This window comes from Amia ocellicauda, chromosome 15 (assembly GCF_036373705.1).
Source record: "Amia ocellicauda isolate fAmiCal2 chromosome 15, fAmiCal2.hap1, whole genome shotgun sequence".
In the NCBI taxonomy this organism is placed as follows: Eukaryota; Metazoa; Chordata; class Actinopteri; order Amiiformes; family Amiidae; genus Amia; species Amia ocellicauda.
Window position 1 is genome coordinate 3648219 of NC_089864.1, and position 13348 is coordinate 3661566.

Consider the following 13348-nt stretch of genomic DNA (forward strand, 5'->3'; position numbering starts at 1 on the left):
TGTGCTAAATGTATATTTAATCTTAGATTTAAAGTCCTTGTCCGCTCACATTGACGTATACCGATTTGTTTTTAATTATCTAAATGAAAACGAGCCGTGTGGGAAAGTAGGTGTTTTGATGTTGTGGCGACATCTAGCGGCGCCAGTGCGCTATTTCACCACAACAGCAACACGACCGACTAAGACAGGCTGTTTTGAAATATGAAAATGCGACACAAGAACAAAATATAACCGTGCACACTGGATTTACACCCAGAAGTGGCTTTGGTTATTTGGATCTTTATTGATGAACAGAGACTGTTAAGGTAAGAAGACTGTTCTTCTTGTTTCTTGTCTGTGTTTTATATATAACGTTCATTTGTGGTTTTACAATATGCGAATTTAAAACGAGCTACAATGCATATGTGATGTTTTAGTGTGGTCGGACCCGAGTCGTCTTCACTGCTACACATTCATTCAACACAAACCGTTTTAACAAACTGCATGGTTAGATCGATAGACTTTTCATTGTAGATGACGTACGATATCGTAGTTAACACGCATCGTAAGACCTAAAACATGCAGCACTGCAGTAATGCTTAGGACGGGGGTATAAACAGGTAAACTAGACAAATGCATTCATGTCAATGCCTTTATTAATTTGCATGAAGTAAGTTTGACCACAAGCTATTCAATTAATTTAAATAAATGAACAATATAATATGCTACCACTGGAACAAATCCTGTATAACAATAGATTTGAAGGCCCAGTATTTGATCAAGTACAGTATTTCTCAAAGCTGGATATTGGCTGAATCATTTTATTGCACTTATTTTACATAATTGGTGTAAATGAACCTTTCATAACCGCAAGGTTTAGCTTTTAAAAAATGTTTATTTGAAATTTCACAGCTTGCAAATGGTTAAATCTAGAAAATGTTTAGTTCAAATCATGGTTTGACTCTAATATTGAGACCTTCATTAGAGAAACTTTGAGTCCTGAGTTCTGTTATTGCAGAGCCCTGATGTAGTCTTCAGCCTGGCCTTCATCTACCTTGCAATCACCGCAGCCATTATTCCAGCCACGCCGCAGGCTGTGAGGGAGCTGTGGACTCTGTGGACAGAGGAGCCCGCACTGCACCTGCTGTTCCTGCAGTCTGGAAAGACAACCATTCAGACCTGGATTAGATGCACACACTAACAGCCAGTTCTACATCTGTCACACCCCCACATTGTGCGACGTCAGGCTCCGCATTAACACCTCGCTGTTGGGTTTTATTCTTATGTTGAATTGGCAAATATTTATGTCAGATTTATTAGAATAACTTTAAATTCCCTTTAACGCACAGGTGATAGAATTGGAACAAAATACAAAGCATACAACAGAGCAGGCTCAAACACCCAGTATTTTATATGGAACCTGGCTTTTTGCACTGCATAGGGCCTGGAGCAGATGCTCATTAATTCTACCAATCAGCCAATCACTATTTTTATGTGGTGTAGCGGCTTTCACAACAAGTTGTCACAGAGCTCTTTCACAGACTAAAGATGCACAAGGCCCGTCACCGTAGCGTCTCTGTGACCGTCTGTGCCAATCTACCCATCATGCATCAGGTGTTCCCAGGGTTTTTCAATAAGAGACTGGGATGGGCTGAGACAGGCTATAACTTAAACCCAATAAAGAATTACAATACATTTCTGAGCAGTGTGTTTGTGAGGACTCCAAATCATATAATCTTATGTTAGGGTGTCTGCTAATAAATAAATAATAATACATCATTGTACAAATGCAATACAGATAGGCCTCAGTAGTAGTTTAACTACAAAACCCTACTCATGTTTAATAATCACCTGGGGATCCTGACAAGTAAGCCGAGGTATTTGCATCTACATTGATGGGCTTATATTAATCTCTTTAAGTCTGCTTTACTGTGCCAAGCAGGCTGGGATTTCCCCAGTTTTGTGGTTTCAGTAGCTGCATTTCAGAAATTTGCCACCAACTGGGGCTGTGTTCAACCTGCAGGTCAGCTTTGAGGAATTCTTCCATATTGATCATATCACAACCACAAAGCTATGCCAAGTCCGTTGCATAGGACTCATCCTTTATCGCCTGTAAATGGGCAGCATGTTCAGTGTTACACAGGTACTGCCCAGAGTCTGCGGGCTGGACAGCTCTGATCACCAGGGTGAGGTCAGTAGGAAGGAGGCTGAACTTGTGCTGATGACCAGGTATGGTTGTATGTACAGCTCCTCGCCAGTGGCGCAGCTTACGGCAGCTGCCTGGGGCCCCAAGACTGACGGGGGCCCCCAAGGGGCAACTAATTTAAATCAACACCATTGACCGCAATGCCAACGACCCCCCCTCCCCACTCTCATGCAATTTAGGAGCTATTGTATGTAAAGTACAGTCGTCACACAGACAGGATGCGTATGCAATAAGATGGTTATTTGACTCTGCTTTCATTATAGTTGTGAAATAGAGGGTTTGACAAGCCTTCGTTGTGCTTTATTACACTGGACCGCGGGAATACCATGATATACCACAATCAACACTTCTGTGGTGTGTGGACTGTGGTAGACCATGTTTTAGTCACAGTAGAGTGTAGTAAAGCATAGAGAAGGCCTGTGAAAGCCATAGGAAAACAGTTACACCATGTTATAGTGTAAAACAAGCCAATGGTGAACTTACCAGGGTAAGAGTGCATAAAGGAAGGAAGTAAAACCTCCACTCTCACTGGAGAAAACTGTCACCCCCAATCCCCCCCACCCTGCTCTCACCGGAGAAAACTCCGATCAAGTGTTATGCCCAGGGCTAAAACATAAACCCTTCAGAGGAGAATCACTGGAGCTCTGCCGAGACCCTCCGTGTCTCTGATGCATCTCCTCTGAACTGGGCTGGGTGGGGGGTGTGGGGGCCACTTCCTCTTCACATCACAGCCCAGTTCAATTGTCGGATTTGCATACTTCCTGCTTCCTATACGCTGTATGTGCTTCCCAAATGCTAAGTGGCCTATGATTTCACTGAACAGCCAATCTGTGGCTCTGTTTCACTTGGGAAATTCTAGCCATAGCTGGAACTCAAATCAAAGAAAGATCTCATTGAAAAGCATTACAGTATTGCTCAATGCACACACTGACCCCCAGGCCTGGAAGATTGAAGTGTCCCCCAACCCCCCCAATAAACCCCATAGACTTTCCAGAAACAGGCACACACGCACAGGCATGCACTCACACTCACATTTACACACACACTCACATTCACACATACACACACACATTCACATTTACACGCATGTACACACATTCACACATACACATACATGCATTCACATTTACATACACACAGTAAACAGCCCATGTTTGGACTGACCTATAAAGGGTTTTGTTAATTCTAAGTTCAAATTCTTCACAGTTTTAGTAGTGTTTTCAGGGTCGTTATCTTTGTTGAACAAAGCCCCCGCCCCCTGGCACTGTCTCTATCTCTGTCTTTCTATGTCTCCCATTTATTCTCTCTGCCCCTCCATCTCTCTTCAAGAAAGCAATGTTAGTATGTTAATCAATGCTCCCCGGTACCTGAAGAAGTCTCCTGAGTGCTGGTGTGTTGGGTACTTTCTGTAATATCTATCAACAGAAACAAAAATAGTTGTGTTAAAAAGGGAAGGCACTCTCTCTCTCTTTCACTCTCGCTCACACACACACACACTAGTGTAGCCTTGTATGCACAGAGAGAGGGAGGGGAGGGAGAAGGTGGCTACTGTAGAAACTACTTCCTCTTAACAAGACAGTGTGCATATAAAGATTGCTGTTCTCAGTACCTGCAGTTGTCATCTCGGTTGCCGCCTCGGCTGTGCTACTCTGCGTAGTGACTTCTTGTTTCCCTGCAAATCAGAAATGCAAGCGGACAGCTCATGAAACATTCCCGTCACACATCTGAGATCAATGGAGAGCAGCTCATTGGAAACTCGTCCTCTCCCACTGTCTGTCCTTGGTTCATTACCTGTAAAAGTCTCCTCAATAGTGGTGTGTTCAGCACTGTCTCTGCCTCCTATAGACCGAAACAGAAACAGCTGGGTTTAAGAGAATCCGCTCTCACAGTAGCCTATCCTTGTCTACAGAGAAAAAGTAGGAGGAACTGAGGTGACTCCAGAGAGGGCAGTCGCTATGCCAGGAAGCAGTGTTCTTTTAGACAGTTGCTGTTCTTAGTACCTGCAGGTGTCGTCTCCATTGCAGGCTTGACTGTGCTTCTCTCTTTAGTGTCTTTCTGTTTCCCTGAAAAACAGAGACGCAGGCATACAGGTTATGACTGAAGGTCCTGTCACACACAATGGAGGACATTTTTAATCGGTGTAGAGCAGCGCAAAGGTCAGCAGAAGCCAGGAGAGATCCAATTTGTAGCTTGCCGTTTGGCCTCTGTCTCTAATTGGTTCTCATTAAGTGCAGCAGTCTCCTTGGTGCTGGTTTGCTCAGTAACATCTCTCCTTCCTGAGCGCAGAAACGCCAACAGTAGTGTTAAAGAGCGCACACGCTACAGAGTAGACTGGCAACCTGGTCGAAGGAGCAGATGTATGCTCATGTTGTGTGTGCAGGGGATAAGGTCTTTATAAAACGGAAAGTAGAATGAAATCTGTAGCGCTTATTTCGGAAGCTTTAAATACATCTTCACCAAGCAATTACATCATCACCTCAATGAAGCACAAGTAGAAGAGGAAGGGCAATTCAATCAGGACTCACCCTTTATCTCTAAATTGGCAGCATGTTCACCGTTACACAGGTAGAGGCCGGAGTCTGCCGACCGCACAGGTGATATCATCAATTTGTTGTCATCAGGCAGCAGCCTGACCCTCTTGTCTTGAACAGCGACCTCCTTACGGACAGCTCCCTTCTCATCTCGGGTCAGTAGAAGCTCCGGTTTTGAGCCAGTCTTGCTGAATGACCACCGGACTGGCTCGCCGTGTGATGGGGGCTTCGAGATCTTGCATTCCAGCACTGCCGCTCCTCCCTCTGTCACGGTGTATTTCACGGCAGCTGTGGAGGGGAAAGTGATTAAACTCAAAGTAACCGGATCAACCACACTGTGGATTCCACAAGCTCGCCAAATGAACTATACGTGGGGCTGCCGACATTCGATGGTTCGATGGTACCAGTCTCTAAAGCAGGAGCAGGCCTTGTTAATCTGTCTGCCTCTCGAGGAATTCCTGGAGATCCGGCAATGAAAGGCACAGTTAATAATTGTGTGCCACTGCATAATTATCCCAATGAATCATTTGTAGATTTAAGAGAAACGGACTTTCACCGCAAACCTGTTAGTGTTCAGTCGATCTCACACTGCAGTCTCTCTTCTGCTTGGATTGGGGTCCGATTTGGTTTGGACCGCTTACCTCTCTTTTTTCCTCTTAATCTGCAGCATGTCATCAAATACAGCTGAACTCTTCAGCGTCCCTAAACTTTACAACCTTGCCAATCTGTTCTGTCCTTTAACCTACATCTCTACTCTCCACTATGATGCCCCCCTTCCACCCTCTTACAGACGGACCTGCTGCACACATTGTGTAGAGGAAGCACCCCTCCCACAGTTGAACTGTCCTAAAAATAGCCCTCTAACCATATCCTCACTTCCTGTGACCCGGACATCTCTAAACTGCCCGCCGCCTTAATACCCCCTCCCCCCACTGCTTGCATTCGCTTTCCCCTTACCTGACTGCCAGCGTGTGCCCAGGCTGAGGAGAGAGAGCAGGAGAAACCCAGGAGCTTTGCGGAGACCGTCCATGCCCCTGACGTGTCTTGTCTGCAGTGCAGGAGTATGATGCCGTCTCTCTCTCTCTCGGACAAGCAGCCACAGTTCAATTGTCGGATCTGGACGCATCCTGTATGCAGTTCCAAGTTTTTAAGTCACTTCTACGATGTACACGCGCACATACAGCTCTGCTATATTGAAATGGGTTTGTCCAGTTCCACCCCCCCTCTGCCACTATAGCAGGAATCAGCGCAGTGTGACCACTTGTGTCAGGCTCTGTGTGATGCAGAGGGCCAAGCATTGAGGGATGAAGGAACAGTCCTTTACAGAATCCCATTTTATACATTGGAGATTGGTAACGTTCTAGACCTGGCCATCTTTTTATTATTCTTTGTTACCATACATTATTTGTGTTAGTGAACTGTAACTCAATGCAGGGATTGGAGTTTGACGAATTGTACCTCAACATGATCATGCTGCAATGTCTGTCAGCTCCTGTGCTGTTGCTGCAGCAGTACACATACTTTATGCCTCACATTCCCAAAGCTTAATATTAATTATTATACAATTTATAGATTGTAACACTTGACAAAATATTTGTAATATATATTTTTAATTATTATTTTAATTATTATGTTATTCCCTAAAATAAACACAAACCCAGTATAGCACTGGCCTAACATTTTAAAGTTACCTGGAATTATCATGATACAGTTAGGGTATTTACTTAAAAATTAAATTACCATAGTCTAATTGAGAGGCGCTCCTCTGGGGTTGTCAAACACATTCTGTTGCTGATTGATAGAAGGATGCCGTCCGGCCAGAGCCCTATATGCTCACTACGCAAGTTGCGTAGGGCCCTGCAAATAAGGCAAGGGCCCCGCCCAGGACCGGCCCAACGTACAGGTGAACTAGGCAGTCGCTTAGGGCCCCATAATATCAAAGGGACCCTAAAATATGACATTATTCATAATTTAACCTCCCTTGTCGAGTGATGCTTGTGTGTGACCTCAATCCCTGCAACAAGCTAGCTATTACTGAACTCATTTTCAATTGGAATCAGCTGTTAGCTTTGAAATCAACACAACATACCATGTAAGCAGATCACTAGCCAACCTCATGCTAAGCAGCAATGACAGAATGAATGCGCTGCTGACTGACTGGTTCTCAGTGCTGCTGCAGTGTGATAACTGATGCATTACATTTTTGCTCCACCACAAAGAAGTCAGAAACACACCCATTTCCACAGCAAGCAGTTTATGTACAAACGCTGCTGTTTGAAATAATGTATCCTGAAATGGTCACATTTTAAAATTGCGACATAACTGGTCCGTTTATTGTGGGTTTCAAGTTACAGTGCAGATGGGAATTTCATAGTTAATTGCAATGCGTATCACTTTTGTTTCCTATTATCATTATGCTCTCTGTATTACTGTGGGTCTGTTGTGCACTGTTCATGTACATCGTGTTGTAAGCCTAATGTTATCAAACTTGTCTATTCACGACTATAGCTCTGTCAGTGACGTGAAAAAACACTCTGTAAGATCATTAAAACAAAGTATTAAACAACAAGTCGTAATGCATAAGACACTCCTTTGCCCTTTGCATCGCTCCGGGTAAACAGCAGATCCTCTCTAGTGTAATAAACTGAGAGCATGTAAACCCGAGAGGGAGAGAGAGGGGCATTAATCTGTGACTGAGCAGTGTCTCTAGTGAGGTCAAACACGCGTGTCAGGGATATGTGTGCTAAATGTCATGTAAATATGATGGATATAAGTGTATACTGCTGAGGAGTTTATGAAGAGAATGTCAGCACAACTTTAACAGCCGTTTTGTATATTCCACGTAGTGGGAATATAAAATGTCATACCTTTGTGAGCAATGGACTATTATATATAAAGCAGTAATCCCGCTCAATCAGATTTAGTAATAATCTTTTTTTTTTTAATGTTGGTGATGTGATCACTTTGATAGTTAGCTAATGATTAGTAGTTCACTACTACAGTAGTTTGGCAGTTGTCAACTAATGATTTTTGATAGTATTGTATTTTTTATAAATACATTTTGTGTTTTAATGTGTAATATAGTGTTTTCAGTACTGAGTATTTATGGCGTGGGTGTTTTTTTTACCTAAACTCTTTATTAGTTATTGCTGTTATTTCAATGTGCACAGTGCATTATTCAAATGTGTTTGTATTACTAAATATATTTCAGTGTATGTCAAAGTGCAATACATGTTCTGTGATGTGCACTATTCAAATGTTTGTCTCTCTCTTAGTTTTACCTAAACATTTTCTCTCTACGCCATTAAGATTGGCACCACTAAAATGTTTTGCGGCGAGGTGGGGTCCCCCACAATCAGATCTCGCCTTTGGCCCCCAATAAGCTACGGCCGGCTCTGGGTCCGGCCATTTTTTTTTATGTAACCTTTGGAATCAGCTTTAACAATGGGACTGAGGTAGGTAGCAAAATTGCGTATCCCCTTCTGTAAAGATGTCTCCTGTGTTTACGCTTAATATGCCCTTCCAGTCAATTTCGTGTGCCAGAATACTGAGTGGTGATATTACAAAGGTTAAGGGCAGAGGGCTTAAATTGGTCCTGAAAAAGAGCCAGTATATTCAATATATTCAGTCTATTTTCCTTATTTCATTGATGGGACAGTTTTAATCTCACTGTCTTGTCTTAATGAGATGCTTCCTTATTTAAATTCTTAGAGCCCAAGAAGAGGTTATAGCTGATGGTATTTTTATTATATTTCATATATATTACAATATTACATTATTTTTACATACAATTATGCATTTAACAGCTGTATTTTTACTGGAGCAGTCAATATACAGTCCCTTGCTCAAAGGTACAACAGCAGTGTCCCCCATCTGGGCTTGAACCCACAACCCTTCTGCTTTAGAAGCCAGAGACCTGACCACTACTCCACACCTATATGGCCAGGAAAGGAGCCTCTTTGGTGCCAGAGATTTAGCGTGAGCTCAGGGACTCAATCAGGCCAAAATAAGCCATTGTGAGATGTCAGTGAGGGATGTGAATGCCCTTGTGAGACTAAGAGGAGTGTGCACTCCAGAGTAACAGCAAGGACTGGTCAGACGGCCCCAACATGAGGGTTCGGTAGTACTGTAGATATTGAATGAACCTGTCCCTGTGGCAGCTGCCCTGTCTGTGCCTGGCTCTCTCCTCGTCGTGTGCTCTTTATCTCAGTAACAATCACTGCACAGATCATGGCAGCCAGGCCGCAGGCTTTTAGTGATGTGTAGATCGTGTGGAAGATGGACTGCGGACATCTGCTGCAGACTGGAAGGAAATTGTCCCCATTATCTGTAGAAGCCTCCGTGGTGATACTGTGCCCAGAGCTATCTGTATTTCCTACAGACAGAAGTGAAGGCTTTTGTCATGCACACTAGAGGTGGTTTCATTTCATTTTACACTTCTGATTCTGCACAGCATGGAGTTCTACAGGTTAGGTCATAATTTTCCATACAGATTATTTCCCTCTCTGTTTGACATTTGATGAAGACGTGGAGACACCCTAACGATTGTACACATCCTCCTTTTGATCTCTATGTATACAAACCTAGAGAGAGAAAAGCAATGGTTGAATTGAATGAAGAAAGACAGACACAGACTTGACTTGACAAATGTGTCATATGTAGCTGTTCTGCACAGAGAAGAGGGAGAGGGTTTGCATAACAGAGGGGACCCCAGAGAGAGCAGTCACTATGCAATAAGTCAATGTGGCTCTAGAAAAGTGCTGTTTTTTGTACCTGCAGGCGTCATCTCTGTTAGAGTCTTGACTGTATGGCTTTCATTAGTGCGTTTCTGTTTCCCTGCGCAACAGAAACACAGACAGACAGGCTATGATTGACAGTCCTGCCACAGACACAAGGGAAGGCATTTTGATATCAGATCAGTACAATGGTCAGCAGCAGGAGTAGCCATGAGTAAGCAATATTGCTCTCTTATTTCACTATCAAACTTTCTTTTACACTTTGTGGTATTCTGCCCTGCCCTTCACAACATAAAACAATGTATGGAATCATGCAACATATATTATATATATATATATATATATATATTATATATTTATTTCCGTTTCATAGATTTTTAGCATTACACATTTTACTGGTTTCCCTTGCATCATTCCTACAACTGCTGATTCATTCGGTTTCAGCTCTGTTTTGTGTCCATCATCACGGCCAGTCCCACAGTTTAATCCTCTTACTTAACGACTTTGGAGTGGTTTTGAGCAACTCGATAAAAGCAGAAACAGTTAATTAGGTACAGGAATTATACATGTATCAGTCAATTTGTTGTAGCTGCAAAGAAAGCATTAAAAAAAAAAATCAGTGTTTTGGGTTTAATTTCAGTTGGATCTTTCTCTTTTTATTTTAGAGCGAGACAAGAGTTCTGGATCATTGCTGTGAAACAGAATACAGAGTGACTCAGTTAACGAATAGTAAGTGTTATGTTGTAGGAGGTTCGAGATCATAAATCAACACTGAACAGTTATGCCAAGAAAGAAAACGGGATATGTTGCTAAATTAAATCGTATTATAGGACTCACATTTTACCACCTGTAAATGGGCAGCATGTTCACTGTTACACAGGTACTGCCCAGAGTCTGCGGGCTGCACATCTCTGATCACCAGGGTGGGTTCAATAGGAAGGAGACTGAACCTGTGTTCTTGACCAAGTTTCTTTATAGTTACAGTTCCTCTCTCATCTCTGGTCAGGATTGTCTCAGAGTTGGTGCCACCCTTACTGAATGTCCACTGGACTCTCTCACTGGATGTAGGAGGCAGTGAGGTATTACAGGGCAGCTGTACTGTTCGTCCGTTTGACACAGTGTAGTGTGCTGGACCTGTGGAGGAGAGAAGTGTAATGGTAAACATTGATGGTCCAAAATGCAGAGATGCACAGGAATCAGAAAGATGTACGTTTGACCCCGACTTGACGACTACATTACTTTTCTTTGTATGAACAAGGCCCTGACCTTTTGACTTTAATTACAGACAGCTGGCCAGAGGTGCTGGCTGGCCTCCATCACATAGCATATTGTAGCTGAAAGTATTGACACCCTCAAAACCCAGTCATATGTCATTTAAATGAACTCCCTTGAAATTACAGGAATTTTCAGTTTTTCACTTTGGCCAATTAAGTGTTCAACAAACCATGAAAGGATTTAATTGATAAATAAGTATAGTTTAATGCACAATAATGATTAAACTACAAGTATTTGGTGAGTGCCATTGTTTTCACAATACTTTACACTTCAGCTCTGAGTTGCGAGAGGCCCGGATCACAGACCATGCTCTTACCGGTCAGTAACGCCACCTCTGCCACTAGATGGGCATCACAGAAGTACTGGCCAGAGTCCTTCTGGTCAACTTTGTAAATGGAAAGAGAGCCGTCAGAATACTGATGGTATTTATTTGGTGGTTTATACGCCTTTGTCATGTTTATGCGGTGTGCACTGCTGTTCCCAGCCCCCCTGTGTGTCCACTGCACTTTGCTGCCCTCTGCTGGAGGAGGGGAGCTGCAGTCCAGGAGGAGGTAGTGCCCCCAAGGCACCGAGATTCTCTCTGGGGGGAAACGGAAGCACAGGATCACAGACTGAGAGCGAAGATGCTACATGTAGTGATGATCGTTATCACTGCATCTTTGATTGAGAATCACCAAACTCCTTCCTTAAGTCTGTGAACACAATTTGATTAACTGCATCAATGAGTATATGCTACACTCTCCAAAAATTGGATAAGGATGGCACTCTCATTCACTCTCTATCTCTCAGATCAGCATTACTTTGAGTCTATATTAAAATCTGAACTAAGTGCCAGTGTCCTGTGCACCGTTGATATGATTTCTTACCAACTTCCTCTCAGTACAGCTTGTACTGTTGTAATTTCCTTTGTATCCAGGATGAGCTTGCACCTTTTAATAGACCTTAGCAACTTCTCTATTTACGGTGAGAACTACTATGCTTTTGAAAGACTGACTGTATTCAATGCATTTGAGTTTGTTCTTTACTGAAAGCTTTACTTTATTTAGAAAATGTTTTCAGTCATTCAGTCCTTCCTTACCCTCAGCCAAGATTTTTCAGAGTTTGACATAAACATAGTTCTAGTCATTCCAGTTATCATCAGCATATCTGTAGAGCAGTAGAGCTCTTGGCCAGTCTCACATTAATACTCCCATCAGCATCTGTAACATTGTGCTGAAACTCTATCATAAATAACATCAACATTAAGTTTCAATAAGTTTCTGAAATCTAGAAAATTGAACTCAATAATTTGAGTCAAATACAATGACTAATTAGCATTGTTCAATGGCTTAATTTCACCCTTCTCATTTGTTATATCAGCCCTTGTCAATTAACATTTCTCTTCACCCTTGTTAAAATATTTGTATGCCCTTTCTTTTATTAAGTTGCATTTATATCATCCATAGATTTAAACCTTTTTTTCCCATATTTAAAAATATTGAATTTATCGGTTACCAATCTTCTCTGACTACTGGGATCCCTGTCCCTTACCTGACTGGCCGTGTGCCCCCAGGGTGGTGAGAGAGAGCAGGAGCGACAAGGCAGCTTGACTGAGACCCTCCATGTCTGCGATCTGTTTGTGTGGACTGAGTCTCCAACTTCCTCATTATAAAAAACCTGTGTGCCCTGAGCTAGATTATACAAAAAAGGAAATAAAGAATCAGTGATGTACATAACAGGACTCAAGACTGGAAGGTGGTGGGTTCAAATCCCAGGTGGGGCAGTGCTGTTGTACCCTTGAGCAAGCTGCTTCACTTAGATTGCTCCTGTAAAAATGCCCAGCTGTATAAATGGGTACAAATGTAAGTCGCCCTGGATAAGAGCGTCAGCTAAATAATAATAAATATTTTTATCAACAACTATTCGAATAGTTCCCCCTCCAATACCTGGCTACTACAGCACCCCAGAAGGTCCACGGTAGGGAAAAAAAAAAAAAAAAAAATGATAAAAGGAAATAATTTTTAATTCCTCTCGCAAGCACTATTACAGAGTTCTTCCTGTTGTTTTTAAACACCCTGTGGGGAATGCCAACTTTATGCTCCATTGCTATTGAGGAATTAATTGAATTTCATTTTAACTCGGACTGAAATACAAATAATAATAATATAGGTCTCCTCTCCGTCCTGAACTTGGTCACGATCACCGCAGAGCTCATGGCAGCCAGGCCCCAGGCGATGACGGAGGAGTAGACGGTGTGGACGGTGGACACCAGGTCACAGCTCATGATGCCACTCACTGCAAAGGGAGATTGTCTCCCGTTTTCTGTCTTGAATGCCTTGCAGCCCAATTTCCAGGTGTCCCCGGGTGCGTGTGTCCCTGCTGATCTGGAAAAGCTCCTCTGGTTTGATGTAGTTGATGCCTTTCATGATTTTGAAGACTTGGATCAAGTCCCCACGTAGACTAAAACCACCTTTAATAACAGGCAATTGCCCTAGCAAATCCAAAAAAAAAAAAAAAAAAAAAAAAAAAAAAAAGCAGGAAGTGTTTAAAAGGCAAAAATAAACTACTAAAACCAATCCTAAAAAAAAAAAAATCCCCAATAAAACTATTCTAAAAGTAAAGCCTGTCTTGGCCCCCCAAAG

General features: G+C 42.6%; 2 protein-coding genes across 4 annotated transcripts; both read right to left on the reverse strand.

Moving 5' to 3' along the window:
- Positions 1 to 571: 571 nt before the first annotated feature.
- On the reverse strand, positions 572 to 5880 carry LOC136771403 (uncharacterized). Of its 2 annotated transcripts, XM_066723695.1 has the most exons (7): positions 5674 to 5880; positions 4711 to 5004; positions 4186 to 4248; positions 3977 to 4024; positions 3795 to 3857; positions 3553 to 3600; positions 572 to 1136 (listed from the first exon to the last, which is right to left on the reverse strand). In XM_066723695.1, the coding sequence occupies exons 1-7, from the start codon at positions 5840 to 5842 to the stop codon at positions 1030 to 1032; spliced, it is 792 nt and encodes a 263-aa protein (XP_066579792.1). In that variant the 5' UTR covers positions 5843 to 5880; the 3' UTR covers positions 572 to 1029. The 2 variants fall into 2 exon arrangements, with proteins under 2 accessions (XP_066579792.1, XP_066579793.1); XM_066723696.1 differs by lacking the exon at positions 3553 to 3600.
- A 2561-nt stretch (positions 5881 to 8441) lies between these two features.
- Positions 8442 to 12372, reverse strand: LOC136771901 (uncharacterized). 2 transcript variants are annotated; one of them, XR_010822401.1, is made up of 5 exons: positions 12258 to 12369; positions 11044 to 11307; positions 10290 to 10586; positions 9490 to 9552; positions 8442 to 9299 (listed from the first exon to the last, which is right to left on the reverse strand). XR_010822401.1 is itself a non-coding variant. In XM_066724465.1 (5 exons), the coding sequence occupies exons 1-5, from the start codon at positions 12328 to 12330 to the stop codon at positions 8811 to 8813; spliced, it is 978 nt and encodes a 325-aa protein (XP_066580562.1). In that variant the 5' UTR covers positions 12331 to 12372; the 3' UTR covers positions 8442 to 8810. The 2 variants fall into 2 exon arrangements, 1 of the variants encoding a protein (XP_066580562.1); XM_066724465.1 differs by having other exon boundaries at positions 8442 to 9091; positions 12258 to 12372.
- Between the last annotated feature and the right edge of the window lie 976 nt (positions 12373 to 13348).